Source organism: Oxyura jamaicensis, chromosome 8 (assembly GCF_011077185.1).
Source record: "Oxyura jamaicensis isolate SHBP4307 breed ruddy duck chromosome 8, BPBGC_Ojam_1.0, whole genome shotgun sequence".
Lineage (NCBI taxonomy): Eukaryota > Metazoa > Chordata > Aves > Anseriformes > Anatidae > Oxyura > Oxyura jamaicensis.
The window spans coordinates 30367631-30390497 of NC_048900.1; the positions used below are offsets into that span (position 1 = coordinate 30367631).

Here is a 22867-nt window from a genome sequence, read left to right on the forward strand (position 1 = left end):
TGTGCAGGGCTGTGAAACCAGCCTCAAGCCAGGTTCTGGGCTGAGGTGCTGCTGTTTGGGTCATTTATTTGGGGTTAGATGTGGTCACCCCCTCCCTGCTTGGAGTTTAATTTGCCATTCGGCTTTCTGTCCTCTGGGTGTGCCTTGAGGGATTTGGGCTTTTTTTTTTTGTCCTCCCTCTCTTTTTGTTTTGCTGAGCAAACAGAATTAGTTCTTTAGCAAAGCAAGCCCAGAGCAAGCACAAGTCTGCTGGCTTTGAAGCAGTGGCAATTTCCCCGTCTTGGGACCCTGCAACGTAACTCAGCAGGGGCAGGTGAGTGTGCAGCAGGGAACGGCCCCAATCCAGCTCCAAGCCAAACAACAACAAACTGACCGCAACACAAACCATTTCCTACTTCTCCTGACAGCTCCTCTGTCTGCGGCAGGGGATGCTGCCTCCTCCTTTCCATCTTCCCCCATCCAAGGGCCCGAATCCACCTTTCCTTGCCCGATTCTGGCGCACAGCCTCGGTGCTCTGCCTTGTCCCCATCCCGGCCACCTCCCGTGCCGCAGAGCAGAAGCGTGCACCCAGTGCTGTCCCTCTCCCCGGTGGCACTCTAATGGGAATTTCCCCTCTTCCTCCCCACCCCTCCCCGCTGCTTTTTCCTCTTCCTCCAGTGGTATTTCGGGTCTTGAGGCTCTGCACGTTTATTTTTAGTGCCGCTCGGTCCGTGCACAGTGAATCAATACACTTCATTGGCTTTGTTTTAATGCTTTTGCCATCGAAAAGGAGCGTGTAAGGCAACGGCAGCGTCATTGGCCTCTTCTCTGAGGTGTGTGCTGCTCTCACGAGGCTCTTCCAGCCCCCCCAGGATTTTGGGGGACCAGAAGCACTGACTGCCCCCACCCGTGGGGAGGGCGCTGGGTTTGGGTTCTTTTTCTTTTAGAGCTGCCAAGCCCCTGGCATAGAAGGCGTTTGCACAGCTTTTAAGAATGAAGCTCAGAAAGCGGTGAATACAAATTTGTACTTCTCAGACGCTGATACACGGGGGTGGGGAGGAGGAGGAGGAGGGTAACGATAAGGGAAGGGTGATTAATGCCCCGGGTCAGGGGCTTGTTGGGAGGGGGGTCCCCAGGCACCGTGCCCACCTGAGATCAGCCGTAGGTCCCTAACCCAGCGGAGCAGCAGGGCTGGGAAATCAGGGCAGGTGCCCCCCGTGCTCTGCTTGCTGCTCCTCCTGCTGCCTCATCTCTGCCGTCTCCCACTTGCTGTCACCTCCTCTGTTCCAGCATGAACTGTTCCAGCATTAAATCCGTCTCCTCCCCCGTCTCTCCCGAACCTGCAGTGCTCCTGCCGTGCATCCCCCCCCCCCGTGGACAAGGTATTTCTGAAAGGGGGCTTCTTGCCAGGACTGTTTTCTCAGCGCTTCAGCAAAAAGCTGGGAATGAGACTGGAGGACCAGGGGGCTCTCATCTTTGTTCTGCCTTTTCCCAAATATCCCTTTCCTTTCCCTAATCGTGGTTACATTTCAGGCAGATGGCAGGCCTGTTATATAACTGAGCAGAAGGCTTGGTTGCAGAACTTAGCCAAATCAGGCTCTTCTTCGGATAAGGCCAAACAACTTATTTTTGTGGCTTTCGTCCCTCCCTGCTCTACTTCGGGTCTGGAGGATGAAGTTATTCTAGGGGGGGGGAGGAGATCTCCCCTGGTTATTTAATAACTTGCTGGCAGAAGTTGTGGGGAGGCTGGGGGGCAAGATGTGTCAGGAGCAAGGCACGGGCTGAGCACTGCAGCATCGCCTCCAGGTCCCTTAGCACAGCCCCATCCATCGGAGAACCCTCACCGGGTCCTGCCCTGGACCAAAAAACATCCGGGCACAGGGTACCGAGGGCATGAAGCCTCCCCTGTGTCGTGGTAACTCAACTCAGTGACTTTTGGTGTGCCACAGAGAAGCAGTGTTTGTGGTGCTCATTGCACCGGCACCCAGAGGAGCGGGGTGCTGCGGGGAAAGCAGAAATATCTTCCATTTGGAGGTGTGCTCAAACCAGGAGGCAAACCAAAGAAATCCACTGAAAATCACCAAAGGAGTCGGGGTTCCTGGGAGCCATGCGGGCACTGCTGGCAGCTGGGGAGCCCGGTGTTGGTCCCTGGGGGCTGGATGCGGCCGCGCGTTGCAGTGCTGTGAGCGGCACGGGGCTGCACCTGGGCAGGAGGAGGGCAGTGCCTGGCTCCCCGCTGTCTGCCAAAGGTTAAAATGCTCCAGAACCTTGGTGCCAACATTTATTAAAGCACCCTCAGGGATGAGTTTTCCCCCAGGAAGCAGGAGGGGAGTCGCAGAGCGCCGCTCTCCTGTACCTGTGCTGTGGGTGATGCTCTGCTGGTACCGGGGGCTGCTCACGGTCCTGTCCCCATCTCCAGCAGGCTGGCACTGCTGTAACTGTGTGGGAGAGAGCCAGCCTCGTGGTTCAGCCTGGTTCCGTTGGGTTTTATTGTATTGACCCCAAAGAGGGGTTTCCCCACCGCACGTGGCGTGGCAGGGGAGCGTATCGTTAAGGCGGTAAGTGCAGGAACACTGACTGAAACACGGAGCCATGCATGCCATGAACAAAGGAGCGTTTGTTTAACGAAGGGATGGTGTACAAGCAAGGTGTACACCGCCTGCAACAGCCTGCTGGTGACTTCTTGGCTATGGGCTTCTTCTAACTTGCAGCTGACAATCGGATGAGTAACCTTTTGGGGGATTTACTTGAAGCACAACGTTAATTTGCATTCTTATTTGTACTCCTCCTATCCGCAGGATTGAAAAAACGTACAAGGAAGGCCTTTGGTATACGCAAGAAAGAAAAGGATACCGATTCCACGTAAGTCCCTGAGCTACGAAGCACATCACGTAGCGCTGCTGGGGAGAAGTGTGCCAGGGCAGGAAGAGCTCGGTGCGTCACAAGCATCCGTCATCCTTCGGTCAGGTCTCGTAATAACCAGTGCATCAAAGCCATTTCCCCTGCACGGCCAGGGGCCAGCGAGCAAGGCGTGTGCTCCGGGATGCTGCAGGGACAGCAAAGCTGGCTCCCCATGTGCTTGCAGTGCACGCTGGCACTGAGCGGCGATCACAGGCAAATTACTCCTCCAAGAGGTCCAGCAGGTTAATCTCTGCCCAAACGACTGATTTGCCTGATGCTGAAATGTTTTTAGATGCAAGTTCTTCCTGAACAGGAGCCCTGATGGCCAGCGGTGGCACGGTGCTCGCTGGGGGCACGTGGCTGCTCCCTCCCCGTGCTGCCAGAGGGGTTTTGCTCCCCTGAAGATGTCAGGGACGGGGGCATTGTGCCCCATCAGGGCAGGAGATGCTGCAGCACTGCTGCAGGAGTGCTGAGCCCTGTCCAGGCCCTCGGCTGTCCCTGGTGCATGTTTTGGGAGATGTCCCAAGGCTGCGCCTTCCCCAGAGCGCTTCCCGCATGGCGCTGCAGAAGCCTGATAGCGTTCTTGTTCTGGATCGGTTTTCACGAGCTGTTCCACACATCAGCGGGCAGCTGCTGAGGTTTTCCTCTGTGAAGGCTGCAGCACAGCGAGCCTGGCAGTGCCAGCACCGTGCGCACTGCCTGCCGCAAAGGGGGACCCAAAAACGTGGGGAGGCGAGGAGCTCGTCCCCAGAGGGTGGCAGGCAGAGGGAAAGCTGGTGTGTTTGTGATAAGATGCAGGTGGGAAGGCCGCGGTGGGGGAAGCCAGAGATTAAAGGCAGGGTGAGAGAGCAGGCAGACGTGCAGCCTTACGGAGAAGTTTGCTGGGAGGCGTTAATCTCCATTAAATCAGGCCCAGCCCGGCAGCAGCTCCCTTCAGATTTTTCTGTGCGGCCGTGAGTCAGACGTTAATTTGTGGAAAATCTCTGGCAATGCATAAACACGGGGCTGTGTGGGAGGTGAGGAGCCAGTCTGGCTCTGATAAACACATCTGCCTCTTTGCTAAATAACTCGGCATCCTCGGCCAGCGCTGGCAGGCGTGCTGGGTGGCTGCTGGACCCGCGGTGCTCGCCCTGCCCGAGGTCCGAAGCCTGTGAGCGTGTGGGGATCGTGACCCCCCACAGCTCCATCAGCTTTCACATCTGGTCGTAAGCAAAGTCGTGATGCTTCTGGCAGGAGAAAGCCTTCCTGGATTAGATCTAAGTAACTCGCATGGAGTTTCTATCATATTCGGCAGTGCAGAAGCGCTTTATGTATTCTCTCTCTATATATTTAGCTCTGTGTGTTTGATAACACAAGCACAGTTGTTTAGACTCCACGAGGCACACGCAGGTAATTTAGACCTGCTGGCACTGCCGTAATTAAGCCTGATACTGCTGGGGGTGCCCTCGGAAAACAACTTGTGCATTTCACCCAGCAGGGCCGTGTCGAGCTAACCCCGCTGCCTCTCTCTCTGTTGCAGGGGGTCGCCGGACAGGGACGGCATCGTAAGTACTGCACGGCGCTGCTCTGCGGGACGGCTGCCTCCTCTGCCAGCCCCGCGGGCGTTTTGGGAACCTCCTCCTCCTCTTTAATATAGAAAATCTCAAAGTCCATTGCAGTAAAAAGCTGTTTAAAAAAAAAAAGAAGTCAGTATTTCGTGCAGGAAATCCTAGCTCCTGCTCTCCCTAAGTGCAATTGGCTCTGGGCAGCTCTGCTGTACAAAGAATTAATGGAAAACGTCCACCTCACCTGTTTCTGATGTCAGCGTTTTCTATATTAAATTGAAAATAAGAGGATAGTTCTATTGTTACTGCTGCTTTTACTGGTTTGGGATGGAAATGCCCCTGCTAGAGCTGGGCAGGGGAAGGACCGTGTTGAGCCATTTGACTTCAAGTTTGCAGTGAAGTATGTTGGGCTCGGGCTGGGACTGTGCAAATTCGGACATCACAGGCTTAAAATCTCCCCTGGGAGGTGCTCAGCAGGGAGAGCGGTGCTGTGTGCCCGGCCGGCCCAGCACCAGACACCACACAGTGCACCGCAGGTACCCGCTGTGTCTGGTCTGACATTACATGGAAATCGGGCTTCCAAATTGCTCCTGTAGAGAGAGAGCGCTGCTTTTTCCACCTCTGACCCAAGATCCTTGGCTTTGGGCTCACTCTCCCTAAGCCCTCTGTTACTGGCTGATTAAAAAAGCCTGCAGCTCAGGTAGTGCTTTGATCAAGGCACTATTCAGCAGTGAAAAATAAAAAAAATATATATATAAAAAAAAAAACAAACGCCTTTCCAAGTGCACTCAATACAAATGCTCTCGTTAGCAAAACCAAGTTTAATTTTGGAGAGTGAAAACCCAGCTGGCAGCTCGCTAGGGCATGGCTGGAATGGGGCTGCATGCAGACAGCTGGGGGACCCCGGGTGGCCCCAATCCCCAAGCTGGAAACAGAGCCCCCAGGAGAGCAGGGCTGGAGCTCTGAAATGTTTCCAACCCTTTTTCCAACCCTTGTCAGCAGCCGATGCCTTCTCTATCAGGCTCATGTTTGGGGTTTTCCAGGCGGTTTGCTTTTAATCCCTGTAGGGCAGGTGGGTCTCCAGTGCCCCAGCAAGCTGGAGGAAGCAGAAATGCAATTTAGTTTTTAGGGATTTTGTTTGTTTGTTTTTTAATATAATGAAGCCCCTGAGTGTGTTGGAGACAGGCATTGGAGGGTGGAAATGTTTAAATTTTCCTCCTCTAGTACATTATTGCAAGAATACTCGTGGTGGGGCTAGCAGCCCTGGCTGGTGCAAACCCTGGCTGCTGAATACGGCCCTCGCCCGCCCCGAGCAGCCCACGCTTCTGGGGGGGCCAGGCCAGGCCCTCCACTCCTCCAGCCCCTCCAGCCTTTGCTAACTCCTTGCCATTTGCTTTGCTGTTGGAAACCAGCCACCCGACGCGTTAACCCTCTTTCTGCCCAACCCAAATCCCTTCCAGCCTCTCAGCCCTCATCCCACTGAGCCACCTTGCCATAGCAAACCCGACAGCGTGCGGGAAGGAGGAAAAAAAAATTCGGTAAGGAAAACAGCGCTGGGTCTACAGCTACGCGTGGGTTATTGAGAGCAGTGAGTAATTTGGGGTTAGAAAGCCAAGGCATAGAAAAATGCCACTGAGGCTGAGTCAGGCCAACATCTGGGCAATGGGATTGCCATCGCCCTGGTGGGGCCTGTGCCAGTGCTTGCTCTGCTGGGAAGAAAAGAGCATTTCTGTTGGTGGTCACTGCCATGTGTCAGTGATTTTGTGATGACTGCAAGCTCTGAAGTAAAGGATGATGTCTTGCTTGTCGGTATTTCTGGCCTTGCTGTCCCTCTGGAGTGGGCAGGACTGTCCCTCGGCATGTACCGCTGGGTGCTGAGCACAGGGTGGCAACGCCCTGAGCCTCGCCAGCCACAGGCAAGTCCCTCTTACAGCAAACCATGAGCTGTGGTCACCATCTCGGTGCTGGCCTCCAGCACACGTGGCTTCCTCAGGAGCTTGGGGTCTGCAGAGAGCCGCCACGGCTCGTGTGGGCGATGGATGCCCAGGGCACCGCGCTGGGAGCAGCGGCAGCTCATGGTGCGCCATCGGCTGCAGTGTTTGAGGTGGCTTCGTGGTGAGCCCCAAACCCAGCTTGGGCAGGGGCACAGAAATGCCACGTGCTCGACCAGTGGTGACTCCAAGTGAGCTGGTGCTGGGCAGCTCAGGGCCCTGCTCCGCTTGCACAGGTGGCCACGGTGCTCGCATTGTGGCCCCAGCACCAGGTGCGCCAACTCCGGTACGCTGCGCCTGTCTTATTTTCCTTCATTGTAAAATGTGGAAATCTTGTTTTCCCATGTGTTGCAGAAGAAAAGTAATGGGGCCCCCAATGGATTTTATGCAGAGATCGACTGGGACAGATACGTAAGTGCCCGAGGGCCCTTTGTCCCCTGGGGCTGTGCGTGTGCGCCGCGGGTTTGGCTCCTGGGCGGCTGTGGGTGTGCGGGGCCGTGTCCTCGTGCCCTGGGGTCTCAGCCCCACTGTTGGAAATACTGCGTGAAAACAGGGATTCTGGAGGAGTTATTGGAGCTGTGCAGGGAAACCTGCCCTTGCGCGGAGATGTTTGTATTTACACGTTAATTAGGCTGTATGATCCTGTCCAGGAACCAGGTGGCTCCAGTGCCAGCCACCCTGAGGAGAGCCCTGCTGCCTGGAGGACATTAAGGCTTGCCAGAGAAAAACCTGGGTTACAAAAAATGAGCATGGGGAGGGGGGAAAAAAGCCACGGGCCTGGCTGCGGAGCCATTGCTCAGCGCCCCAGCGGGTGATGTGCTGTGGCCCCGGGCAGCACCGCTGGCTGCAGGAGCCAAGGGCAGTCTCAGCTCCCAGCGGCCATGCCCCTGACCCTCCGTGTGTTGTGCCCCATGCAGAACTCCCCGGAGCTCGACGAGGAGGGGTACAGCATCCGGCCCGAGGAGCCAGGCTATATCCTTTGTGAGCTCAGCCTCTCGACTTGCAAAACCATAAGATGAGCTGGGGTTTCGCTGGCAGGCCACTGACTTTTTAATTTTTATTTCTCCCCTTTTATTCTCCTTTGGGCTTTTATTCTGCAGCTCCCCCAGAGCACTGCCCGAGGAAGCAGAGCAGAAAGCTTCTTGCTGCCTTTGGTCTGCTGCTGTGGCATGAGGAGCACAGCGGTGGGCACTGGCCAGCCCCGTGGGCTCTGCTTTTTTGGATGCTGTGGGTCCGTAACACGTCTCCATTAAGGGACAGGGGGGTGTGGGTGCAGCCCGTGCTCGCAGCCTGTGTGCTGAGCCTGTAGGAGGTGTAGGAAATTGATGTCCTGCTCATAGCTGCAGGAGGTGGGTGGGAAACCAGAACTCTCCCTCTCCTGCTGCTGAAGGATGATGTCCCCATCAGCCCAGAGGGGGATGCCCGGGCTCCATCACCACTGCATCCTTGCCAGCCCCAATTTCTGTGTCCTCTGCCCACACGTGGCGTAGCAGGAAATCAGCATGGCAGGAGGAGTTGTCCCTGCTGCTGCTTCCGCCACGGGGGTTAGGGATGAGCATTTCAGGAACACCTAATCCCCGTTTTTTCAGTGAGATGTGAGCTTTTGAATCACTGCCGAGATGCAGGGGCGCTCCTGAAGCCGTGCCTTGCTCCAAAGCCAAGGCTTTTCGGGAAGGCAGCGGCACGGCAAGGTGCTGCTGCGCGGCCGCGTCCTCTGCAGCCCGGAGCTTCCTTAGCTGCGCTGCACCCACCAGAGGAAAGCACTTCTACTCCTCCAGCGAGTCCGAGGAGGAGGAGGAGGCCCACAAGAAGTTCAACATCAAGATCAAGCCGTTGCAGGCTAAAGACATCCTGAAGAGCGCGGCGACGGTGGACGAGCTGAAGGCGTCCGTAGGCAACATCGCACTTTCTCCATCCCCTGTGGTGAGTGCCCCGTGCCCGCGTTTTTCCCTGGCTGTGGAAGCAGGAGTGCTTGGTGTGCTTCAACCTGGGGAACCTCTTCCTTGGGTGCAAGTGGGGAACGTTGGTTTCGTGCCCTGATCAGTGGGGTCTGCTCGGTGCAGAGCAGCGCCGTGGGTTTGTTGGGGTGGTTCCAGGAGCGCCGCTGGCTGGCACAGCCCTCCCAGGCACCCCAGGTCCTGGCACCACGCTTTTACCCAATTTAGTTGTCGTTCAGGACATAAATCGTTTGATGCTTGCCCTGCTCCCTAGCTCCGGGAGCACACCTGTGGGGTTTTCGTAGTGCTGCTGCAGGATGCTAAAGGATGCTCCCTACCCGAGGGGTGCCCAAAGGGAACAGTACCCGTTCCCTGCTGCAAACACCGATACCCGCTGATTTTCCTAAGGTTCACTGGGATTTGTCATATCCCAGTCTGTTTAGTGGGGATAAGATTTGTGGGTTTTGTGTTTAGCGTGGGCTAGTGTCTTTCCATCTTCCCAGCTGAAGCTGTTCAGGGTTTATAACCAGCCTGCACGTGAAGCGTGAACGAATTGCAAGCGTAAGGAAAGGTGAGACAAAATCAGTCTCGCTTCCCAAACCAGTGCAGCGTTGCCAAGCCCGTGGAAAGCTCCTGGGAGAATTGGTGCTTCCCCCAGGAAGGCAGTGGGGCTGGGCAGGATCTGGTGGCTGCCACTGGGGCACTGCTTGGGGCTCTTCCTGTGATGTTTTTGGGAGCTTTCTGTGACCAGGAGCTTCTTGCTGGTTTAAGATGGATTCAGCCCCAGTGAGCACCCTTGGGTGGTGTCTCGGGACAGCCCAGCCCGGCTCCCTGAGCGCACAGCGCCCTGCCAGCAGCACGCCCGGGGCTCCTCAGGTACACACAGCCTGTCGTTGTCGCCCCGTTACAGAAATACCTTTTCTCATGTTATTTTTTTTCTGTGTTCTTTTAGAGGAAAAGCCCGGTAAGATTTTTTTTCCTTGCACTTTTTAGCGCAGACTTGACTTGTGCTCTGCCTGCATGCCGCCTGCTCTGCATGTCTCTAGGAGCGGGATGGGAAGCGCGAGTAACAAATCCTGTTGTTTCGGAAGGCATGGCGTTCCTTTTTGTCCCTCTCCCTCGGGTTTAGCTCGGCATGCTTAAACAGGAGCTCGGCTGTGTTTGCTGTGAATGGTGCAGTGGTTGGGCATGGCCCTGCTCTGAGGGCACAGTGCTGTCCCAGCGGGTTCTGCACGTGTCCTTGCGCATCAGCATGAAGCAGGAGGCAGGGATACCTGCTGTGGTGCTTTTGGGGGCAATGGCCATGTCATCCCCACGAGGACTTGGCTTGAGACTGCTCTGAGACGGGGCAGTCCCCGCTGTTTGGGGTGCAGGGGTCCCTCCCTGCTGCTTCGGCCTCCTGCCTTTCTGCAGGAGCCAGCCCTGGGCTCCAAAGGGTTTCATTGCCAAAAAAAAAGCCATGCCCGAGAGCATTAAAGGGCAGGTGTGGGGTTTGGTGCCTCCTGGGGTGCATGTGCACCAGCAGTGCTGCATGGGGGAGCCCCAGAACGCTTTGGGGTCAGCTCTGCCTGCGCGGACACCGCGGCTCTCGTGGGCAGAGGAAGATGCCCGTGCCTCGGCGCGGGGCTGCTTGAAAACCCAGGGGGAGACGAAAAGCATCCCCTCCTTCAGCTCACGGCCCCAGGGTGCTTGGTGTGGCACCAGGCGTCCCTCCCTGACCGGGTGTCTCACCAGGTGTCTGTTCTCTCTCCCTTCTCGCTGACCGCAGCGGCGCAGCCCGGTAAGCTCCCTCCCTCCCTCTGCTTCTGGCCGGGCCTTGGTGCGGGCGCTGTGCCCGTCTGGTCTCCCGGAGAGGGTTTGGGGGGCTCCTACTGCATGCAGGCACCTGTGCTGTGCGGTGGGAGCGAGGATGTGGGTTGCTGAAAACATGCTATTTGTCCGTGGCCCATCGGAGGAGAGGGTTTGGGGTTTTTTATGCTGCCCCTGACGGGCACCCGCTGGGTTTAAAGGACGAGCGTAAGCCGTTTGCAGCCAGGGTGGCTGCGGGCGCTGCCAGGGGATGGCTTTAGGGGCTCCAAATCCTCCCGCCGGGCTTTGTCTGCCCCGCTATGCTGGGAGCAAACCTGGCTCCCCAGGACATCCTTACAGGTGGGCGTCTCAGCCACGTAAAGCACAGGTTGTATTTTTGATGCTGCCTGATCGCTGTGCCGTGGGTCTCGTTTGGTGCCGGCGGCAGCGTGCCCGCGTCCCTGCACACCCCACTGACCTCCTGTGTTTCTAATTCCAGGGGACGATTAAGAGGAATTTATCCAGTAAGTATGTCCTTTAGCCTTCCAGAGCAGTAATTAGTGCCGGCAGCCTGGGGCTGGTGGCTAAAATAAGTTAATTTTAAAAAGAGGGGGGAGGTGGGCTTGCTTTAACGTGGTCACAGCAGAAGTGGTGGCACCCAAATGTCCCCTTAAAGAGGGCCATAGGGACATCCCTGGGGGGCCCCGTAGCAGAAGCAATGCCTGCTAGCCCTGTCCTCTGTGGGAATAAGACCTAATTAACGTCAGGGCAGCAGGCTTGGTGCGGGGTGCCAGCAGCACGCCTGGTGTGTGTGGGCCATGGGGGTGGCTGGGGACGAGGGCACGGTTTCTAACCCCGCTCTGTCCCACCCTGTGCAGGTGAGGAGATCGCACGGCCCCGGCGCTCCACACCCACGCCAGACCCCAGCAGGTCAGTACGGGGGGGGCTGTGTGTGTGTGTGTATTTGCACACCCTCCGTGCACGCACAAAACCTTGCTTTGGCACCCCCCAGAACACCGAAGGCCCCATATTTCAGCGTCCATCAGTGCAGCTCTCCCCTACAGCTGCAATCAGACGTGTTACCCATTCTTAAATTACAACGTTTTGGTACACAAATGTGTTTGCACCGTTGTTTGAAGGGGAAATATCAGCCTTCCCCTCCAGGTCCTGATCCTTCCTGCGTGTGTGCCAGGCTGGGTCAAACCTGGACTAACGCAGCAAGCTCAGTGTCACCGCCCGTCTGCAGCGGGCTCATCAGAGGTGCAGCAGCAGCAGGCTTGCGGCTTTTTAGGCTCGTGAGCCAGCCCATCGCCTTGTCCAGCCCTGAAAGGAGCAGGGAATGCTCAGTGCTGGTGGCTGCAAGGGGCAGGGAGCACGCCGTGCCCATGGGACCTCCGGCAGCTGTGGGATGAGTGGTGTGGCTCCTGCCTGAGGCAGCAGGGCTGACACTTCCCACGTGTGGTTTAACAGAAACGCCCAGAATTTAGGTACAAAATGGTTTCAACACCTCGATTTTAGATGCTACCCCTTTGCTTTCCATTCTCCATGCCCCCACCTGTATGCTGTGCGAGCTGGACACAAACTCCCCGCAAATACACACACCTGTACTCAGCACCACTTCTCACGGAGTTTTTGTTGAGGAGAGTTCTTTAAATCCTGCACAAGCCAGAAAAACACAGAGCTGCTGTGCTGGGGGGGGCACCACAGCGCTGTGCCCCCAGCCTGAGGACACCCCCCTTTGTCCCCCCGCAGCAGGAAGCCCCCCGAGGACCCCGCCGCGCTGGCACCGCTCTTCGGGCCCCCGCTGGAGTCTGCGTTTGAGGAGCAGAAGCTGGATGGTGTGTGGGGCACGGGGGTTTGGGGACAGTGCGTGGGGCACGGGGATGCCGTGTGGGGCACGGGGACGGGTGTGCGGAGCAGGGGCTTGTGGCCAGGCCTCAGAACAGCTCCAGTTAAACCCCGCTTTCAAAGCAACCTCTACGTGCAGTTCCTTGCACGTAGCCGAAGAAAAACAGCACGTGGTGAGCGAATGAGAGTCGTGGCGTTCCCCACACCATCGCTGTGAATGGTTGGATCTCTTCATTTGATACCTGTTGGGTTTTTTTTTCTGCGCATCCTGAAATTCCAGAGGATTTCTGCAATTAATTCAATGTTTCACTGAATGCAATGAGCCTCCAAATACACGAATGGCATTGTTTTGTTTGTCAGGCATCATGATTGTCAAACTAATTGCGCGGCCTGCTTAAAAATCAGGCAGGCTTGTAATTATCTAACATCACAGAAATAACCCTGGCTTTAATTAGAGGGGGGTTGCTGTCAATATTTAGTTTCCTGTCTTTGCATGCCTCAGATGAACGCACCTTATCTGCGTGATTCTGGTATTTGGAAGAAAACAGTCATGTTTATCGTCACCTCTGCATGTGCATTTATTTGCTTTCTTTTCCCAGCTCCTCTGGACCAGCCCGAGATCTGGGGCCCCATCCAGCCCCCCAACAGCGCCGACTCCCCGAAGCTGCCGAGACCTTTCCCAACTGGAAGTAAGTCGCCCGAAAATGCAGGAGTGCAAACACACGCAGACCCAGCCTTCCACTTCTGGCCCTGGCCCTAGCTCGTGCTGGCAGAGCAGCTCAGAGCTGTGCAAGGAGGGCGATGGAAAAGCCACACAAACCCTTTATTGCGACTTTCTGCCGCATCCCGGGGCTGTTCAGCCTTTGGCTGGGCATGGAGCAGGTCCCTCCACGGCCGCTCAGATTTATTCCAGCTGAGCCCCGGTGGGACGGGACACGGGTAACTGCGGTGGGCGCCCCTGGCAGCACAGCCCCTGACCTCCCGCTCCTCTGCCTTGCAGCACCGCCGCCGCTGCCACCCAAGAACGTCCCGGCCACGCCGCCCCGCACCGGCTCGCCCCTGACAGTGGCCCCAGGTAAAGGCCAAGCACCCCGCTCCTAGCGCCCGGCACAGCGCGGCCGCATCCGGACCCGTGGGGGCTGCGCTGCCGGGGTCGGTTCCCCCCCTGTCCCCAGGGCGTCCCGTGTGACGGCTGCATTTCGGACGTGGATTTACCCCTGCGCATCCTCCTCGTGGCGTTGGTGTTGTTTCGGCGGTTGTTGTGTGCGGGGCGATGCCGCAAAGAGCGGAGCCCAGGCGGCACGGCCCCGGCTGGGTGCCTGCTCTCTGCTCCCCACGCTGCTGGTGTTGGTCGCAAAAACCCTGCCGAGTGCCCGCAGCGGGACTTGTAGCCCCTGTTCCTTGAAGCCATGCTGCACGAGGCTGGCCATCCCCTTGTGCTGGGCACGCCAGCACGTCCCCAGGGCCAGCAGCTGCGGCGTGCAGCCCCTCCGTGTCCCCTGGCTGCAAGCAGGGCCCAAAGCAACCCAACCGAGCAGCGGTGGGATCGGGGAGCACCGCGCCGTGCTGCAGGCGCGTGCCTGAGCTGCCGTGTCCTGCTGCCGTGCTCGTTAACGTGTCATCGTTAACAGCCGCCTGGAGGCTCCGTGAGCGAGCAGAGCCTCCTGCCTTTACCTGCTGCTGGTCGCAGCTGGAATACATCCCCGTGGTCTGCTTCCCTGTGCTGCATGCCCTCGGCAGTGTCGCTGTCAAACCAGCATGTCTGTGTATATATTTATATGGACCTGTATATAAATATATGAGCGGAGCGTGCAAGAGAGCTTTCGTCTGAGTTGAGTGCCTAACTTTAATAGCTTCTGAGTCGAATACCTTCTAATAACCGGTGCTGCTGCCGCGTGGCCGGGAGGTAAGGAGGGCTGCGTGCCAGCCGTGAAGGGTGCGAGCAGAGGGGACCTGGGGGCAGCCCTGCAGGAGGCAGGGGCGGGCATGCTTTCCCCGCGGTGTGTGTGTTTCAGTCCCGTGTGGCTTGTTACACGTTGCACATGTTCTGCTGTGGATACTCGTGCCTGCATTGCGGTCCTGGCAGCTCGTAGGAAAACCCTCTAGAAAGCAGCGGGCGCGAGCCCCCGCCGCCCCCTAACCCTAAACCCGACTGCTTTGACCGCAGGAAGCGACCAGCCAGCCGCCGAGGCCAAAAGTGACAAAGTGCCGTCGATCAATGACTTGGACAGCATTTTTGGCCCCGTGCTGTCCCCCAAGTCTGTGGTTGTGCACACGGAAGACAAGTGGGTCAATTTTTCCGATCCCTCCCCGGATAAAGTGACGGGGGCGCCGAGGCCCCGCGAGAAGGTGGCGTCCCCCCCGGCGGGGGCAGCGGGCAGCCCGGTGGCCGAGCCCCCCCCGCGCCCTCCCCTCCCCGCTGCGCCTGGAGGAGCTCCAGAAGAAGGCTTTGGAGCAGCCCCACGCTAAAGAGGAGAACGCGGAGCCGGTTGCCTCCCCCAAGGATTTTGGGCCGGGACAGAGAGCGACCCCACCACCCCCCCCGCCGCCCACCTACCGCACGGTGGTCTCATCCCCTGGACCGGGCGCCAGCAGCGGCGCGGGAAGCCCCAGCGGTACGTCCCCGCCGCCCCCACCACCCGCTGTGTGCCTGGCTGCCCTCGGCCCCCCCGTGTTGTGCTCCCTGCTGTGCCTTCCCCAAAGCTGGGGGGCTGTCGGTGTCCCCCGAGCCGCCCTTCCCGTCCCTGCTATGCGCATAACCTCCCCTAAAACCATTTGGCGTGAGCGTGCTCGTGGCTGTGCCCTCTGTAGGCTTCAGAGTGAACAAAGGAAGAAACATTCCCAGCTGGTGATGAACTTCTAAGCAAGCCTCGGAACCGTGCTGCTTTAACAAAACGTGTTGCAGGCAGGCAGCTCATCGCCCCCATCACCCCCGGGCTGCCAGCAGCAGCCCCCCAGGACAGCAGTAGGCACAGGGGTGAAGGCAGTCCCCATCCCCACAGCCCCGCGTTGTCTCCCCCTTTGGAGAGACGGCTTTCAGAGGGCGTGTTTCAGAAAAACACTCTCCTAGCTTTGTCTGACACGTGCTTCCTGCCTGGCTTCACCTGCTTAATTAAACATGCCCCTGTGGCAGGGGTCAGCTTACGCCCGCTCTCCCCCAGCCTGGCACCCATGGGTGCTGGTGGTGCTCAGCCTGTGCTGCTCTTGCCAGGTGCCCAGGGGGTCGGTGGGGGGTGGCATGGCCACCCAGGGGCCTGGCTGGGAGCGGGACGTGCTGAGCCTCTTACGGTGACACCGCTGCGGTGACAGTGGTGCTGTGTGAGCTGAGAGGGGCAGGACGGGGCGGTGAAGGTGGCCGCGTGTGTGGGGACCGACAGGGAAACCCCACTCAGCTGGCTGGAGCTGGGCTCGCGTGGCACCGTGGCCAGTTTCAGAGGATCCTCGCCTCTTGCTAGAACTTGCCTTCCGGCTCCTTTCTGCGTGCTTTGCAGGCTGCTGAGACCTGGTCCTCAGCCAGTCCCGGTGTAAAAGCCAGAAACGTGAGCTGTAAGGCTGCCGGGGGCTGAAATACGCCCACAAAGATGGTGCCAGCCTCCAGAAAGCCACGTCTGGTGGCAGCGGGTGCATGGTGCCAGCCAGGTTCCTTTCCTGCTCCTCCTTCTGGGGGCCCCTGCTCCTGCGTCCAGCCCCGGGGATGTCGGGGGCTCTGCTGCGGAGCCGGCCCTGGCACCGTGCAGGGACCTGGGGCCAGCAGTGCCACCATGGCAGGGCTGGGACCAGCATCTGAAGGGGCTCCTGGCATCCTCCTGGCCCAGCAAGTATCCGGAGAGCCCTCAAATGTGAGGAGCAAGCATCCCCCTGCTGAACCTGGCGTCTGGCAGGGCTTTGGACTAACGGTGCGTCGCTGCTTCTGGGTGATCAACCTTCAAAAGCCACCTGGTGGCATCTGTCCGGTGCCGTGAGGCTACTTGCCCTGAATAATTCCTGTTTTGCCAGGCTTTCGTGTGGACAAGGAGGGAAAAAAAGTCAAGCTTTGGCACCCAAAGTGGGCTTCTAAATAAAAATGACTTAATTTTCCGAGGTGCCCCCCTTCTCTTAGCACCTGCCGTAAGGTCTAATTGCTATAGGTCTCGCTCTGATAGATCCTTAATCAGAGCTACCACCCACAAAGCTCCGCGAGCTGTTTCTCTTGTAAGCAGGAGAAATAAAGCTGAACACAAACTCTTGGTGTCTGCTCAGGCACAACACGTCCCTCCGCATCACCGCTTGCCTTTGGGGAGGCTGCTGGCAAGTACCACGCTGCTCGGTGACCCCGCAGATCGGTGTCGCCCGGCTGCCGTTCCTCCTGGGCAGCAGCAACCCTCAGTTGTTCATGGAAACTCTTCTAGCCAGCTGGGAAAACGCTTTCTGCTCCCAGCAGAGCCCATAACGTTGCTCCTGCCCTTCCTCTTCATCACTGGGATAAAGCCCCATCCCTCTTGGGATGCCCACCAGGCTTCCCTTTTTCACGGGGCAGGACTGACCCTGCGGTGGTCCCGCGAGCTGTGGGAGCCGTGCCGGGGTGGATGGAGGCAGGCGGTGGTTTTGCAGCTCACAAAGCCTCAGGGCGGGCAAGGGGAGCCCAAATCTCTGCTGCAAGCTACCACGATGGAGGGGAAGCAGGGCCTTTGGCACGGCAGCACCGGCTGCCGCCGGGGTGAAACGTCCTGATGCATCACCCCCTCCTGCTCAGCCAGAGCTGCAGGGCTCCCAAAAGGATCGAGGCTGGATATGGGGTGAGGGGTCCCCGTCCCCTCCCTGCCACCCGTGCCAGCTCCCAGGGAGCAGCATTTGGGCACTGGCTTGGCACTCACCTCCCTGTCCTTGTTGCAGGTTCCTCGTCCCCGGCTCGCCCCGGCACGCCGCTGGCCGCCTGCGGCACCCCGCCACCCCCGCCGCCGCGGCCCCCCTCCCGGCCCAAGCTGCCCCCCCGGCAAGCCCGCCGTCGCCGACCTGGTAGGTGCCGTGTCACGGCTTGGGGTCAGGGGCTGGCTGGAGCTTTCTGGGATTTAGGAAATGAGGCTTGAATGGGGAAAGGGCAGCGAGCGAGTCGGGGGCTGCATCCCCAGGGTTTGCAGGGGGTTAGAGGGTTTGGGACGGGCACGAAGTTGCTGCTCCCGTGGGAAAAAAAAAGGATGGGTTTGGACACGAAGCAGCACGGGGAGCAGGGACAGGGACAGCAGGGAATGCTACCTGTGGCTGTGCTGCAACCAGGGTGCCCGGCTCCTCCCTGCAGCTCGGGGCTAGCTAGTAAAATCATCCCCAAAGGAGCCCTGAGGACCCAGTGAGGGTGCATGGGCACGATTGGCACTGCTCTCTCCCCAACACCGCTTGCATTAAACGCACCCAACAGCCCCCAGAGCTGCGGTGCCCCACTGCTCTCCTACGAGCCGTGCAGTGGAGGATTTTATCTGCCTTTTTCCTGGATCCAGAAGGAAATGTCTCCGCGTTAAATAACTGAAGTCACACCAGGTTTGCACAGGGGCCACCGGGGAGCAGCCTGCATTGGGGTCCACAGGGGTCACGTCTTCAGCAAAAGCTTGATTGTTATACGCCGATGTTCTGTGCATATTTCCTTTAACCTTGTGTTATTTTATGTTTTTCTACAGTCCAGGCCTTTTAGCCCTCCTATTCACTCATCCAGTCCTCCTCCGATAGCACCTTTAGCCCGTGCTGAAAGTACTTCTTCCATATCTTCCACCAATTCCCTGAGTGCAGCCACCACTCCCACAGTTGGTAAAAAAAACCCTCCGGCACGGCATTTCTCTCACCTTTCCTACCTCTGAACGGCCTTGAAAGAGTCCCGAGCCCTTTTGATTTGCTAGATGGGTCTCTGGTTTCACGTTCGCTCGTTTTGATCAGGTTTTGAAAGGCGAAAAGGGACTGGAGGTGGGCGCAGCGGCCCACCGGGGCGGTGCTGTCAGGGAAGCTTTCTCCTCCCGTCAGCCCCTAAAGTTGTGGTGTGGGTAGAGGTCATCACCGAGCAGAAAACGTGCTTGTGGTCTGTAAATTGGGTCAAAACAAGCTTTTTGGGGGGGGCTGCTCCCACCCTGGAAGCCAGATGCTGGGACCCGGGGAGCGATCACTGCTCAACCCCTTCAGGTGCCTGAAATTCCCCGTTGAAGGGGGAGTGGGAAACGGGGTCTTGGCAAAGGCCCTACAAAAACCCTGAGTTTCGCACGTCTTAGATCATAACGAGGTGATGCTTCTGGAGGAAACATCCTCAAAAAAACCACGTTTCTCACCAAATCCATCGGGTGCCTGGTGCGGCGCGAGGCAGCCTCTGGCTGACAGCCCCGAGGTCCCACGCTCCGGGTGCTGCCGGCTCCCCCTGCGCCTCTGCCTCCATCCCCGCTGCCCTCCCGCCTGCACCCCACTTTCTGCAGCTCCATTTTCTCTCAGAATCGCCCCCCTGCTCCCTTTTATTTTCTTTTCTTTTCCTGTTTGTTGCCCCGATGTGTTGATGCGCTCGGCGGGGACATCCCCACGTGCCACCTGCTGCAGGCTGGCAGCGGCCGGGGGCGCTCACGGAAGAAGCAGGCTGGCCCTGGGAGGGAAGCCGGAGCCCAAAAACTCTTGAAAAGCAAAAAACAAAACAACAACAATGAAAAAAAGCAGATTTGCTTGGGTCTGTACGTGCTGGGCCATGGCGTGAGGCGTTCCCATGGGACATCCCCGTACGAGGCTGTTGGGGACGGCGGCACCGCAGCCCCGAGGGAGGCTGGAGCCTCCCGCCTGCGTCTCCATCCCGCTGCTGCTTCACCCCGGAGGTGCCGGGGGTGTTTCTGCGTCCTCTGTCCGTCGGTCCCCATCACAGCATGCTGCTCAGAGGGCATGCTGCCAGCAGCCCACGCGCTCGGGGTGCCGGCTGTGGGTCCTGGGGGACCCGGCAGCGGGCACGGGGCTGGCGGTGCCGGCGGGCACGGCCACCGCGGGGGGATGGAGGCTGTGGTGGGAGGATGGAGGCTGTGCTGGAGGGCAGAGCCGGGCTGAGGGCAGGGTAAGGGGCTTAAGGAGGCCTGGAGACCGTGCTGTGAAATTCAGGCTGCGGGTGAGGCCGGCAGCCCCTGCCCTGCCAAGGCTTGGGCGGGTTTTCCCATAGGATGAGCATGAAATAAACCCTTCAGGCGCTCGCTTTTAAATGTACGTGTTTTCCCTTTAACGTGTATTTCCGTGAGCAGAGCTGCCTCGCCGTGTTTTGTAATGGCTTCTTCTGCGCCTGCTGCATGGCCAGGGAAAAGCGGTGGCAGCGCAGAGCGAGCACCCCAGCCCCGAGCCCCACGAGCCGCCCCAGGGCACCCCAGCACCCCCCCCGTGTCCCCAGGGTGGCCGGTGCTGGGCGAGCACCGGTGCAACGCTCCCCTTGCTCCGTGGCAGAGGAGGCGACGTTTCCACTTAGGATTTTTTCACGTAGAAAGAGGAAAAAGATAAGGGGAAGCCAGAAGGCAGAGGTGGGGCTGCGTGGGCAGGGAGGGCAGGTGGCACGTGGCAGTGGATCAGGGACCCGGTGGCCCTGCGGCTCCCCCGGGATGCCCACGGCCAGCACCAGGCTCTCAGCCTCCCCTTTTGTAGGGGCAAATCCGTCAGAGTTCGTCCCAGAGCGCTCGGAGCTGCCGCCTCGTTTGCGTGTCCCTCGTGCTGTGCTGGTGTGCTTCCGTCGGGGCTGCATGTGCGGTCACTGACCGCAGAGAAAGGCGCTGTTATGCCTGTGCCAGCGAGCCTGCAATTATTTTCCTCGTTAAAATTCTTCTCTGTGTGTCCTTGTGGATAGACGCGCGGCTTGATTTCACTGGGGACTCGTTTTCACATGCCTTTTTTTTGTTTTTTTGCTCCTCGTTGCGTGTCTTCTGCCCGTCTCGTCAGAAGAGGTGCTCTCAGGGGCACGCTGCCCGCCTCGGCAAGGCGCCTGCGGGTGCACTTTGGGGGAATCTGGCCTAAAAGTGGGCACGACGGTGGCTTCTCGGTGACGGACAGCACCGAGAGGGGCCACGCCACCGCCTCCCAAATTCAGAAGTGAGGGGTTCTGGCAGCAGCACCCGGTGCCAAGCGCTGGTCCTCCTCCAGTGGTTTTTGGGTGGTGCGAGTGCAGGTAACTGGCAAAAAGGGGAAAACCCCGGTTAGGCATCTCCTGCCCTGTGTAGACGTGGTTCTCCAGAAGTGGCACGTCCCAAAATGCACGCACGCACCCCTGTGTTTTGCTGCACGTGCTGCCTGCGGCACCGAGGCTGGAAGCGAGCCCCTCGTGACATCCCCGGGACCGTGGGCCAGGGCGCCTCGTCCGCTCCACCCATAGACAGAAAAGAGAAAACCAAAACAAACAAAAAAATCGTTTTTAAGCGGGCAAAAATTCCCTTCCATCTGGGCTTCCATAGCTTTGCTTCCTGCTTTCTGTTCTCCGAGCAAAACCCGGAGTGCCAGCGCCCGCTCCCTGCCCTGCACGCTCGGCTTGCGGCGCCGCTCCCCGCCCCGTAGCGAGACGAATGTCCTGCTCCGTGACTCACTCTGTGTCCTTCTCTCTCCCTCTCCTGAACCTTCCCCATCCCGCTTCAACTCCCGGCCACACAGAGAATGAACAGCCTTCCCTCGTTTGGTTTGACAGAGGAAAGTTTTATTTGACTTTCGAAGGTAAGTAGCGCACAGCACGCCGCCCTCCGCTCGCCCCCGCTCCCGCTCGCTCCCCCGGGCTCCTCCGAAGGCTCCCGCCCGGGTGGCTGCGAGGTGCTGCAGCCAGCTGCCACCCTTTGGGTTCGATTTGTGCCATTCGTCTTATTTATTTTGGGAAAAAAATATATATATAAAATTCTGAACACCAGGTGCTCGCTCTGAAACCTCCAGCACCCTCGCCAGCCGCCCGGGACCCCGCGGGAAGCGCAGGGCACGGAGCCCCCCCGGGGAGCGCGGCGTCGCTGCCGGCTGCAGGGTGCGGGGGCTGCAGGGCTGGGCTCCCCGTCGGGCTGTGACAAGGGGCATCCCACCCCCGCCTGGCCCCGCAGCCCCCAGGCCCTGCAGCGGGGTCCCCCCCTGCCCCTCGTGATGGCCTTGAGCCCGCAGAGACGCGGCGGGGCGAAGCCATCCCGGATCGCTTGCTGCCTGCCTTGCCAGCAGGGCTTCACCAGGCGGTAAATTCGGACGAGTCCAGGACAAGGCCAGGTGTTTAGAAATGCTCACAAACCGACAGGAATTCATTATTTTTTTTTGGCCCATCGCATCGATTCGGTTGCCTGCGAGTGGTTCCTTACGCATGCCCCAGCAGAGAAACGAGCGCACGGGAGCAGGACGCAGGAGCTGCTGCTGCCGGGCTCCCGGTGTGGCCACACGGAGGGGACGTGGTGGCACGGGAGCAGCGTTCCCGTCACACCGCTGCCAAAAGGGCTGAGCACGGGCACGTGCAGGCAGTGTTGGCGAGGGCTCGGCTCCTTCCCCTCCTCCTCGCCGTTCCCTCCGGCTGCTGGGCTCTTCCTTTCCAATGCTCGCTTGAGTTTTGCCTTTTCCAGCCCAAGCCCTCCCTGGGCTCCCGTCCCCAGGGTCCGTCTGCGTGGTGGGAGCTGTTCTGGGGCTCCGGGAGGATGAAACGAGGCAGGACCAGGCATGCAGTGGCTGCCTTCAAGCCTGTATGTCCCCTTGGTGCTCCCTCCTCCTCCTCCTCGCTCGGTCGGGCACGTGGCAGGTTTGCCTGTGGGTTTATGTTTGAATGGTTTCGAACATTTTTTGGGGCTGGTGTATCTGGATCTCTGCAGTTCGTTGTGGCAGTATTTCTGTAGGTTGGTGGGGTTTTTTTTTTTTGGTTTTGTGGGTTTTTATTTGCTATGAGCAAAGTACTTGCGGACCGTGGGGTAACCACCTCTATTCCCCATCTTTGTGCAGGGCAAAGTAAGGCAAATATCGTGTTTCTGTAACTAGATAGCATACTAGAGTAGGGAGAGCTGTACTTCTCTTTGTGAATTAACACTTTGTGATTAAAAACAAAGAAAAGCTGGTTAGGCTCCGAACTCAGAATAATCCAGGGCTTTTTCCTGGGCGACTCGGGGTCGCCCCCTCCTTTTGCCCCATCGGTGCCCGGCCCTGCTCACCCCACCGAGCCCCTACACGTGTGTCTGCCTGACCCACAGCAGCCGGACCTTTCACTCCTCAAACCTTCTTTTTGCTGCCTCCATCGCTTTGCATATTCGGGAGGATTTTTTTTTTTTTCTCTCTCCCCCAAAATCCCAATTACATGGCAAGGCAGCTGCCTGCCCAAAACCTCCCTCCTGCCTTCCCTGCCGAAATGCGGTGCTGGGAAGTGCCTCCAGCACCTCCCCAAACCTTCACCTTGGTTCCTGCAGCGGTCGGGGGGGATGGTTTTGACCCCTGGGTGTTTCTGGGTGGGTGTGGAGAGCCCCCCTCGCTCCGTGCCGGGGCTGGGATGTGCGGTTGGCACAGAGCCGGCTTTGGGGATGTGGTGATTTGCTTCCTCACAGGTTGGTGAGGCTTCTGCTGCTGTAAGCTCATCACCTTTTTTCCAAGAGGAAAAAAAAAAAAAAAGGAACTGAAGGCAAATGGTGTGCTCGAGACGTGAACACACCCAGCAGTGCTTGTTGGGGGGGTTCTGTGCGCGATGGATGTGCCGCGTGCGCTGGCACTCGCTGAGCATCGTTTGTTCCAGGCCGGGGCTGAAATAATCTGTTCTCCTGGGTCTTTTAAGATGTATGGCCAAGAGGGAGATGTGCGGCTACATTACTTTTTAACACCCTTCCAGGCTGCGTTAGACTTCTGAAAAAGAAATGCCAGCACGGGGGAGGGCTGACCCGTGCCATGGGCAAGGAGCAGCGCTGCCTGCGCTGGGCTGTCTGTAGGGCGTGCG

The 22867-nt window shown here is 58.6% G+C and overlaps 1 protein-coding gene and 1 long non-coding RNA gene across 2 annotated transcripts in view; one reads left to right on the plus strand and one right to left on the minus strand.

Moving 5' to 3' along the window:
• SGIP1 (SH3GL interacting endocytic adaptor 1) overlaps nt 1-22867 on the plus strand; it is a 41001-nt gene that overhangs the window by 12757 nt on the left and 5377 nt on the right. The window contains 19 exon segments of the mRNA XM_035333222.1: nt 2778-2841; nt 4400-4424; nt 5885-5962; nt 6770-6826; nt 7333-7387; nt 8163-8338; nt 9305-9316; nt 10121-10132; nt 10640-10664; nt 11019-11070; nt 11893-11978; nt 12588-12677; nt 12989-13063; nt 14156-14375; nt 14377-14603; nt 16861-16952; nt 16954-16983; nt 17637-17763; nt 20593-20652. Coding sequence (XP_035189113.1) covers nt 2778-2841; nt 4400-4424; nt 5885-5962; nt 6770-6826; nt 7333-7387; nt 8163-8338; nt 9305-9316; nt 10121-10132; nt 10640-10664; nt 11019-11070; nt 11893-11978; nt 12588-12677; nt 12989-13063; nt 14156-14375; nt 14377-14603; nt 16861-16952; nt 16954-16983; nt 17637-17763; nt 20593-20652 — 1563 coding nt within the window.
• Nucleotides 3516-22431, minus strand: LOC118170731. The gene is made up of 3 exons (XR_004752854.1): nt 22050-22431; nt 15072-15092; nt 3516-3526 (listed from the first exon to the last, which is right to left on the minus strand). It is a non-coding gene; the product is annotated as an uncharacterized LOC118170731 (long non-coding RNA).